General features: G+C 38.2%; 3 protein-coding genes across 3 annotated transcripts; 1 reads left to right on the top strand and 2 right to left on the bottom strand.

Moving 5' to 3' along the window:
* Positions 1-2,921: 2,921 nt before the first annotated feature.
* LOC145972856 (uncharacterized) lies at positions 2,922-4,580 on the bottom strand. Its single transcript, XM_083101868.1, has 3 exons — positions 4,439-4,580; positions 3,532-4,180; positions 2,922-3,190 (listed from the first exon to the last, which is right to left on the bottom strand). Exons 1-3 carry the CDS (start codon positions 4,448-4,450, stop codon positions 2,997-2,999), a joined length of 855 nt encoding a protein of 284 aa, XP_082957994.1. The 5' UTR covers positions 4,451-4,580; the 3' UTR covers positions 2,922-2,996.
* A 2,682-nt stretch (positions 4,581-7,262) lies between these two features.
* Positions 7,263-8,452, bottom strand: LOC145973036 (uncharacterized). The gene is made up of 2 exons (XM_083102161.1): positions 8,262-8,452; positions 7,263-7,808 (listed from the first exon to the last, which is right to left on the bottom strand). Exons 1-2 carry the CDS (start codon positions 8,271-8,273, stop codon positions 7,335-7,337), a joined length of 486 nt encoding a protein of 161 aa, XP_082958287.1. The 5' UTR covers positions 8,274-8,452; the 3' UTR covers positions 7,263-7,334.
* Positions 8,453-9,589: 1,137 nt separating this feature from the next.
* LOC145973325 (uncharacterized) lies at positions 9,590-10,659 on the top strand. The gene has a single exon (XM_083102604.1). It carries the CDS (start codon positions 9,713-9,715, stop codon positions 10,418-10,420), a length of 708 nt encoding a protein of 235 aa, XP_082958730.1. The 5' UTR covers positions 9,590-9,712; the 3' UTR covers positions 10,421-10,659.
* Positions 10,660-11,244: the final 585 nt, after the last annotated feature.

The following is an 11,244-nucleotide window of genomic DNA, read 5'->3' as shown; positions in this document are numbered from 1 at the left end:
TTAAAAAAATATTGTAGAGTGTCTATATCTTAATTTTAACTTGTATATTTATTCACTTATGTTAAAAAATGCCACAAAGGTATAATCTCTCAATTCTAAAATAGATTATAAATTATATATTATATTAAAAAAAATATATAAATAAACCCTCCCAATGGATACACTTTGACATTGGTGAAAGGGCTTAGTATCCGGGAGGTTTATCTTGAAGGGGAAACTAAATACTTTTGCAATATCGTCACAAGTTGCAAATAGCTTATAACAAAATATTTAAGCGCATATTAATCGATTTTTGATATATTGCAAATAATTAATCACGTTGTTTAATTTCATCGAATTTATATAAATACTCTTTTTCCAAAATAAGAATATATTCAATAATTATTTATAACTCTTTAGTAAAATTTTTTTCTACGTTTCTTTAAAATGGTAGAATATTTTGTTACTGTAAACATTATGTACATACACGCGTCTATTGCACTTAATAATTTGATTATTTTGTTGTTTAATTATTATTGGTCTTGCGTATTCAATTGAGATGCATTGGTGTCTTGTTGATTTGTCTCGGTGTTTTTTGCAATCATCTTTCTCACCGCAACGCACCAATGCGACGTGCATTGGACCGAATTTTTCTGCGGTTGCAAAACGCTCGCCGATTCATGGACGACCGGCCAGAATCATAGATTACCCGACGAGCCCTTACTATCCTTACTTACACTCATCTTCGTGTCTTCGGAAGTTGCTATCCGATCGTTCGAAAAGTGAATCTTGGCTAAAAAAATAATTCAATTTAGAAATATTTACTATTTTTTAAATTATAATTTACAATTTAAATCGTACATGTTGCATTCAATCTCCAAGAATATTGCAAGTTATTTTATGCTACAAATTTTTCCTGGCGGTAAAACGACATCAAATTAGATTAGTGTCATTTGCAGGTCGATTGAGCAGGTCAGTACGAGAGGATTATATGATCTTGCCCTCATTATAATGCGAATCGACGCTGATCCGCGCTCGTAAGATGAGATTAGAAGAGCTCAGTCGATTGTTCACGCCGACCGATTGTTGCGCAAATCCTCGCACAAAACGGAGGTCTCGTAATACATAATCCCCCCGGTAACACGTAACAAGTTAAACCACGGCTCCGACATGGCTATTCTGCGCCGATCCTAGCTTAGCGGAATTTTTAGTTCTTCTCAAGTAGGCGTATTATATCGTTCAATTCCAGTCTTTATATCGAGGCCAATTTATAGCGTGTAATCGTTCGCCCAAATGTGGGCTAGGTTGCATTCGTGAATAAAAGGAAATTCATTTCGATGGGAGATAATTTTTCGCGCGTACGAGATATTTGTTAGAGGGAAGTTAGATGATGGTTATAGATATATGAGTATAGTTCAGTGTGTGATTTCGCGATTAATCCCATTTTAAATCTCTAATTCTCTAGAACTCGCGTCAATCTAACGCTCCTTCAAGAGCATTTCATCTCTCTTGAATTCATGAATATTCCACATCATAGACGAGTTACGATTCCTGACCTTTTCATCGCACAGTATGCCGAATCACGATGCTCGAGTCCGCACTCGAGGAACGCCAAGCTATTATTCCGCTCTCTCATTCGTTTCTTCTCACGTCTTTCGTACACCGGTGACCTATGTGGCAACATCCACAACTGTAACGTTAGATGACGATGTTTCTATACGATTTACATGATATTTCTCGGTTCCCAGATTTAAATAGTGATTAGAATGCAGTGTCGTAAATATTACGTGTTTCCTGGAAAGTACAAAAAACGCATCTTGCAATGCAATATTCTTTCACAAATATAAATATTATATATATTTGTCGTTTTAATATAAAAAATATATATATTTATTATGAAAAAATATTCTCTCAAAATCTCGATATTTTTATCAAGATTATATGAGATTTATATCCACATATAAATTGCGTAAATTTGGAAATAACGATAAATCGATTAGCCATGTTGAACATTCAACTTTTTTCTTTCCCGATGATCGATTTTTCGCTTACGTAAAATTGCGTGTACGCAGTCGTACGGGACGGAATTGTTACGATATTGTCCCGCAGCGGCGCAAAACATAAAGCTTTCCTAATCGGTATCCCACGATGATCCGGTCGCTCCCTTCTTCCGATTTCTATCTTAGATTAAGACATAAGAATTGCATCACGAGAGCCGCCGCGATTTCTTTTGCGAAAGATCTCGCAAGTTCTTTTCTTCGCGCGTGTCGATGAGAAAAGAATCTCAAGTTGATTTAATTTATTTACATCTTAATCTGTCGGTACTAATCTCTTTCTTCATCTCTATCAATGTCACAATTAATTACAAAAGAAACTAATAAAACTACGTTTTAAATTTGAGAAATTAGCTCATTAAATATTTGTATGCACTCGACGCATTTTTACAGTTCTGGATTAATATTCGAATTGAATATGATGAGAAATTTTAGTCTTACATTTAAATTATATAGATGCAATGTGTAGAAATTGAGAAACTAGCGCGTGAATAAAACTTTATTTTCTGCTTAATAGATTATTTGAATAAGAAACATTAGTTACTGCATTACCGTATAATTATTGTAAACTGTGAAATGTTTCTTGTTAATTCATGATAAAAATAATTACGATTTATGCCGCTTATTAATTTATAAAAAACAGATATAAAATTTAATCTAATTTAACTATATTTCAAATCTCTTCAAATAAAAATAATTTTATACTAAAAAGAAAGATAAGGGAAGATGAGGAGTTCAAAAGTTCATCCTTCAAATCTTTATTCAGCAGTCTTTATATATCACAATTAATCGGGTGTTTAAAGAAAACGCACAATACAAGTGTTTGCGATGAATATATGATAAAAAGAACGTGATTAAAAAGGTGAATCTAAAATAAAAGTCTTTAGAAAAGAGGAAAACAATTTATTAATTTAGAATTATGTACAGTGTCCGGAGTGTTGTCAATTGACCGATTCGCCAGGATCAGTAGGTTCCTGTCAAATGCTGGGACTGATAATGATGAGGCTGATAACCCGACGATGGATTATACGCTTGTTGCGTGGCATAAGATTGAATTCCAGGGTACGAGGATCCTGGAAATTCTCGGGAAGCACCGTAATGTCCTAAATTAGGATTGTAGTTGACGGGAGCGGGGCCGGTCGGTGGTCCGGAATAAGCTGAAATTACACATAATAAAATCGTAAGAAAATACGACTTAGAGGATCAAGATAAAACGCATGGGTATGTAACAATATTAATTATATTTTTATAGAATAGCATTAATTTTTAAAGGATTTTATAAGGATCTATTACTTTATTTCGACTGATTTATTATATTTTCACATTAAGGCAGTGGTCTAAAATTTTTCGATCTGATCCGCTTTTGCCGAGAGATTCTATGCCAAGCTTGAACTTCGCGAGATCTCGCCGCTGCGAAAGAGGATTTTATTCATGCCCTACGTCTTGCACGCTCAGTTTTACACCCACGCAGCAAGTCATCGGTTCTTCCTCGGCTCACCTTGACCCTGCTGTTCGTCCGGATGAGCGCTCGCGTGTTTGTAAGCCCGAGCCTCGGCCTCGGCTAGCTCGGCCAGTCTGGCAGCCTTCAGGGCCGCCACTTCCGGCGTGTCTACGACCGTTCCGTCCTCGGCCAATGGCGCCGGTACAAAAGTAGCGGTCTTGGCAGGTAGCGCGTAATCCTTCTGGTTCACGAAATTTGCCCGAGCTGGGTATTGCTGGAGTTGCTGATAACCGAGCGGTGCGTAGTTGCTGATAACGGGCGGCGCCGGCACGTGATTCGCCGTCTGATAGATCGGAGTAGGTCGCTGATAATCGCCAGCCTGTCTTTGATAGGGCACCGCGGTAGGTTGAACGGCCGTTGGGTAGCTGTAAATCGGTGATGAGATGTGCGGGTTGTAGCCGGACGGCTGTTGCTGATCCTTCTCCTGGGCTGCGCGAGCGGCGGCTCTCGCGAATTCGGCAAAGTGCGCGGCCTTCGCCTGCGCCACTTCCGGCGTGTCGATGACATTGCCGTCATCGCCGACCGGAGCCGGTGGCGCGTAGCTCGGAGCGATCTGTTGGGGTTGGGGGTGGACCAAGGAACTTCCGTACGGGGATGAACCGACGTATGCGGCTTTACAGGTCCACACCGTGGCGAGTAGGAAAATCTAGAAGAGAGAAGATTGAAAAAAATGCCGCGATACTTGCTTCATGTAAAAAATTGTATATTTTTATTTTTTATGTACAATCATCTTTCTAGCTGTATTTTTTAATCTAAAATTTTCTAGATTCATTTCCATAAGGATAATTAAATTTCAACGCACAATCGATAGTTGAACCACCGTTGCTTATCGAATAATCGCGATCGACATTTCTCGATTATTTTCGATCAACCTTTCACTTTTCTTTATCCCGGGATCACTTACCAGGCTTCTCATGATGATCCGGGGGCGTGTCCTTCGCTGGGCTCCCACACCTTCTTCCTGATAAAAAAGAGCGCTGCTGTATTATCAGTATTCGCTCCCAGGATTGAGGGACCCGGGTCGGACGTTGGTTCGGCGTTTTATGTTTCTGGAGAACAGCCAGCCGGTACCATTTATAGTCGCGTTCGTCCGTCCCCTCCTACGTGGACCGATTACCGGCGACCTGGAGGGAGCCAAAGAGGTGATCGGGCTAACCCGGGATGTTTGCTCGCGGATCGGAAAAGGGAAGGCTATCTCCTTCTCTTGTTTCTCTCTCTTTCTCTCTCTTTCTTTCACCATCGGTAACCTTGACATTTGAACGTGGTTCCTGCACTTGTGATCGGAAATGTATCGTGGCAGCTAATAGTGCACTCGATTGCATCTTGATTGACAGACTTAAATTACAACCAAGCTCTCTCTCTCGACAAACCGTTTCATTCACGAAATTAACGTCGAAAGATATCTCGATTACGGGTTTCCTTTTACGATGTTTCTTCTTTTTTCATAGATTAAGATTCTGCGAAGGAATTTAATAATGTATATTAATTCAACGTTTCATTGTCTTTACCACGTTATTGAACCAAGGAACGTCTATTTTTTCACTCCGCTTCGAAAAAAGCCTGATTAAATCGCGCCCACTGATAGAATGGACCTCGATGTTGAGAAACAACAAAGGCGTGAACGCTAAACGACTTACCAGCCCTGAACAAACTCGAAGGACTGAAAGTCGAAGGACAAAGTGAATTGAGAATGCATTTCAATGATACAAAACGCATTGCTATAGTACATTTATAGCATATACGGATCTCTGCAATTTATAAATTTATACATATGTCTTCAAACATATTCGTCATATAAATATTTCGCAGTTGATTCACTATTTTTATTAATTACAATCTTTCAAGTTAAAGTGTTTTAATTTCAGTTTAAATACTTCAATAGATTTTCAAAGGTGTATCCAGAGATAATTTTAATATCTTTTATAAAGCCATATGCGTATTCTATATATATCGAATATGTATTGAATAGATCAGAGCACGACGTATGCAAGAGGTGTGTCGTATAAACACCTTTGACATCGCCCCACATAAAAACTTGCGTTACAAAGTGCACCAAGTAAATGCGGGCAAGCAAGGTGACATGTTACTGTCATTGTACGAGAAAGGCCGCGCCTTTCCTCGTCGTTTCGCTCATTAACACCCGCCGTTACTTCACTATCACTCGGCTTATCAATCTGCATCATCGCGCTCGATCGGATCGACCAGTGATCTGTTGCGGCCACCCCTGACGAGGGAGAAATATCGACGTTACGAAAGTGACAGTGCGACTATTACGCGGGATAGTCACCGATATCAGCGCAAATCTTGCCGCAAAGCGAATAGGATATTTTTGCTCTCTTCGATTGGGCAAATTTCGCATTGTACGATTCACAATCAGTGAAACGCGAGTGTCGCGTAATCGTTAAGAAAAGGAAAAGAAAGCCACGTGTAATAACGTATGTGTAATAACGTATATAACACGAGAAAAGGTATAACCGAGCGGCGGTACTTTTTTCGATAATTCCCGCGAAAAATTCATTGATTGCACACGAAAGGGCTACCTGCCAATGTTATATGTAGCATTTGTATAAGGTGACCTAAGAAATCAATCATTCGAAAAATGGCCGAAAATAATGCTCAACAAGTCTATTATCGTTGTCATCATCGTTTCTCTAATTATGTCATTATTATTAACGAGATTAAATGTACTTGGTAACATAATGACAACATAAGCGATTACAAGAACCGCTGTAATATTAATTCGATAGTTAATGTGGTAGATACAGATATGAAAGATCGATGAGACTAAATAAAAAGCTTGTAAAAATGGCGAGCACATTAATAATAATTTTTCACGGACAACGACTTCTCTTGTTAAGTCTGTAAAAGACACATTTCGAAATGATTGCATTTCGTGAATGGATTATTACGACGCTTTATGGTGCAAACAATCGATCTTTTCCGAGATTAAGAAGTCATCGTTTCTTTAATGGCGTTACTTTATCATTTTGACAGCTTTGCATAAGTTACTTGCAAACGATTACAAGATCATGGCGTATAAAAAAATTCTGCACTTTATTTGTAATAAATATTTAAATGTCTAATCAGGTATGCATTCCTCGTGTGTGGGCACCAAATTATTATATATACAGTTATTATACAATTATTATATAATTCGATAAAGAGAAAAGGATGTTTGTTTGCGAAATAAATGCGTAGAAAGTTTTAAATTTTAGAAACATATATTTATCATAATACTTTTGCAATTTATACATATAATTATATATTTTCAATAAAAAAGAATAAGGATTATTTTTAATAATATTTCTTTAAAAATTAAAATATAATAATTTTCTTCAAACATACTGAAGTATAATTGTAATAAAATGTTCTCTAATAGCTAATAAGCTTTTATCATTCTCTGCATAAGATACATGTTACAATGCAGACTTGCACTTCTTCATATATAACTACATTACATCTTTGCAAGTTTCTATGTAAACACATTGAAACCGAAATATATTTGCTTTATAATTAGGTATATTATAAGAAATAAATTAGAATATTTTGTGGCAAAGTATATATTAATTTCGATTGTTCTTCCTACGTGTCAAAGTAAATTCCACAAGGACATCTTTAAAAAATCTGATTCAAATTTTTCAACGTTTAAAAGGATTGAAAATAAGAACTTTTATTATTTTAATCATTAACACATAAAAGGATAACGATAATCGAAATAAAAAGATCAATTACGCCATGCCAAGATTGCCCAACTTTATTTGCATTCCAACATTATTGTGCATTATTATAAGGAGATTAATTCAATTAATATAGAGATGAGCAAGCGGTGCAGCACCGTGCAGGATTACGAGTGGTTGTTCGTGAGCGGCCGATCTCGCGGTCTCGTGGCCGAGTTTCTCGTTGATGTACGCCGCTGCGTGTTCCGCCTTGGCGAAGGCCACTTCCGGCGTGTCCACGACACGCCCGTCGAGTCCGATCGGCGCCCCGGCCACCGGTTTCGTCGCCACCGCGACCGGTTCCACCAGCTGGGCTCTGCCGATCACGGCCACGTTCGCCGGCGCGACGTAAGCGAGCACGTCGGCTGATCTGGCGGCTTCCTGGGCCAGATTGATCCTCTCGTTGACGTGAGCGGCTGCGTGCTCGGCCTTGGCCAACGATACTTCCGCGGTGTCCACTACCCGGCCGTCTAGGCCGATCGGTGCGCCGGGTATCAGCTTGGCGTAAATCAGTGACGAACGAGCGAGGGCGCAAGCCAACACGGCGGAAAGAACGATCTGAAAAATGTGTGTGAGAGAAAAAGACAGAGATTTTTTAAATATTAATATACAATTTTAATATACAATTAATATATAATTTTTTTAGTAAGCTTTTCTTTTCAGATCTTTTGTATTTATTTAGTAAAGTTCTGAGAAAAGAATTATTTAATCACTGTTTAATTTTAACACAAATATACTGTACGTATTAAAAAATTAATTAATGCATTTAATAGTTGATTAATGTTTGATTTATCGCAAGAAGAATACAATCTAGTCACGTAATAATTAATTATTTTAAATAAAAGGAAATACAATAGAAGAAAAGATAGAGAGAGACACATTCAAAAAATATCAATCTTCTATCAATCGTCTCTTTATTTTTATCATATATGTATATAAGCGTGACGATATAAAATTTTAAGAAAATATATCACAATATTTTCAGAACTTGAATCTTTGACCAATACTTACGAGAACCTTCATCTCGAACGAAATCGCTTAGCTCCTTTTTAGCGCTACCGATGATCAGTACTCGCCAAGGTGCTCGGATAATATGCCCTGCACCCTGTCCAATGCCGCTTTATATACCTCGTCGGAAAAAGAGACTTTGTGCCGAACGCGTGTTACCAGGATACGTCCATCGCCAATACGTATGCCAATCGGTATACTACACATCTGACATTGACGCCCGATGTCTCGCTCTGGTTCGTGTAATCGCGATTAGCGTCCACCTTTGTCGGCACTCGCGACCCTCACGACGTTCACCTAAATTGGTCCCCCTCCTTTCAACTAGATCGATCGAATCTGCATAGAAACGATCGATTTGGCGTGCTCGCTTTTTTTGACGTCCTTTATTTGTCAGTTCCTTTGTACGTTTCGAATTTAATCATTGACGTAAATATATAATTCTTTTACTTTTGGGGCTTACAACGTAACCATTTACTGAAGAGAGAGAATTCCCTATTTAAGAGATTTATATCGTGAAATAAAATATCAGTGATAAACAATTAAAAGTTTCATAACAATTCAATTTTGCATCGAAACCTGCAAAAATGTTCAATTATCATATAATCATTCTCAGCTCGAAAGATATTATAAAATATACGCATATAAGTATCAATTATTTAAAAAATTTATTTTTTTCAAAAGAAAGAAATTACTTAAATATAATTAATTATCAATAAATTATGAAATGACTCAATTTTTCACATATACAAGATAAATTTTTAACTTCATAAAAAACACTCTAAATCATTATTATTTGAACGCTTCACAATTTTACTTTTTATATTTATCCAAAAAAATGTGAATTTTATAAATATACTAGATTAATTAAAAGTTTCCAAAATACAACAAATGTAAAAAGATTGACGAATTTTTCTTCATATCGAGCTAATCAAGAATTAAATAATACGATAAACAAGTAAGCAGGCAGACAGGTAGAAAGGCATCCTTACCTAATCGAGCAAAAACAACAATAAACCTGCTTCTAACATTGATTACGCGATCGATTTTACGTAACAAACACGACCTTGTCGATCGCGGCCGATCTGCCGGAGAAATGAAAACGGGATCGTGTGTCTTCCCGACCTCGTAAGAAAGAAAATCCCTCTCTGTTTCATCCCGTCGTCGTCTCCCGCCATCCCGCTGTTGTAAAGCTCTCGCTTTACAAACAGGCTTACCTTGCTCCAGCGAAACGGAAGTGGTCGATCACCACATATAGCCTTCCGTTTCTCCGGCGATTCTAGGTCTTCTCCCTTCGCGCTGATCCACAATCGTTCCTATTACATGATCTAAGAGGACTATAAAAGCAGCCGCATCAACTTGCATCGAGTGCATCTTGCGTGACATTACACTGTCTTCATCATCAATTGCGTTTAAATAAGATCGTCACAGTTCCGGTGTTCTGGATATCGCGAGAGATGAGGTGCTTCGCGATCGCGATGCTGGGCCTGATCAGCCTGGTCTCGGCCAAACCCGCGCTTCTATCCGTACCACTGACATATGCAACACCTTTGACACCTGGTATCAGCCATGGACAGACGTTGGACAGGCTGAAGGATTCGGCTGTCGCGCATTTCGACGAAAGAAGGACAAATTTGGCAAACGAGGCTGGGGGATCGGTTGGACCGCGTGAACGAGAATCGTCCCAAGTCGTCAACGCACCACTCGGCGTCGACGGCAGGGTCGTGGACACGCCGGAAGTCGCGGCAGCCAAAGCAGCCCACGCGGCTGCGCACGCCAACGAGAAGATTAACCTGGCGAACGAAGCTGCGAGATCCGGTAGCGCGTTAGATTCGTCGGAAACCAGCGATAAGATCCTTACCGAAGAGGCGATCAGTCCCGACAGCAAAGTTCTAAATACACCGGAAGTTGCGCGCGTCAATCAGAAGATCAACCTGGAAGCTGGCAACGTTCTCGCGCGACTCGTGGAAGGTTCCGCGGTACCATTAGTGCTCAGCAACGGCGTCGTCGCCGCTCTGGTACCCGTTGGTTTCGATGGCAAGCCTCTGGATGTATCAAAAACGGTGGTGACTCACAACGATCAGAATCCGGCGAACGATGTGAGGTCTCTGGACGCTCTGGCGATCGCAGGCCCAGGTCTCGCTTACGGCAGATTGATTTATTAAGAGGAGGGATTTATCCGAAGCATCCTTTTGGAGAAGACATATCTTATAGCTTATTATATGTCGAATAATTGCATGTCAGATGGTAGTGGATTATGCAGTTACTCTCTTCTATCTCTTTCTTGTTGCATCATTTTTTATGAAACGATCTATCGTGGCATCTTACTTGATATATGTATGTTTATTAATAAGAAAAAAGTTTATTAAAAAATTGTACTTTTTTGTCAAAAAGAAAAAGAGATATAATTACAGCAAGATTTTGTCTTCATAATTTAATTTAAAAAATGTATGAGATTATGACAAAGGATTTTATTAATTTGTAATTGTAGAAGGCAATTATTCATATAATTAAAAATGAATTAATATTATTATGCACATAATTAAAGATGAATTAATATATCAATATAAATTCTGCTGATTTATTTTAGCATAGAAGTTTTATATAATAATAACAAATTACATAATAAAATTTAAAATGTAAAAAATGCTTCTATTCGACAAAAAGAATGAGAGATGCGATAGAGAGAATAAGAATAGACTACTTATCTATCCCTTATTCATAGAACAATTATTTTCTAGTTAAGTTAGATTTACAAAAACAGAAAGTATATTTACACAAAACTATTATATCGCGTAAAGAATTGTAAAAGAATTGTTACTTTACAATGAATATAAAATAAATTTTATCTCCTGCATGTATTTTACAGCTGAACTATTCGACTCGTCTCGACAAAACTCAAATAGCAAGACGATAATAAAATATTCCGCATCTCATTTCGCAGTCTCCGTAGACTTAACCGATTCTCGCGAACCAGTCGGGAGACTCC

Source organism: Camponotus vicinus, unplaced genomic scaffold (assembly GCF_025532165.1).
Source record: "Camponotus vicinus isolate PSW18456_S1 unplaced genomic scaffold, iyCamVici1.0 SCAF_6, whole genome shotgun sequence".
Taxonomy (NCBI): Eukaryota; Metazoa; Arthropoda; class Insecta; order Hymenoptera; family Formicidae; genus Camponotus; species Camponotus vicinus.
This window is presented reverse-complemented; position numbering and strand designations above follow the sequence as displayed.

What these genes read in the sequence shown, in the direction of transcription:
- LOC145973325 (XM_083102604.1), top strand. Translation starts at nt 9,713, where the DNA reads ATGAGGTGCTTCGCGATCGCGATGCTGGGCCTGATCAGCCTGGTCTCG.
- LOC145972856 (XM_083101868.1), bottom strand. An exon ending in GGACGAACAGCAGGGTCAAG is followed by an intron (nt 3,191 to 3,531) that starts GTGAGCCGAGGA and finishes GTGTAATTTCAG; the next exon opens with CTTATTCCGGACCACCGACC.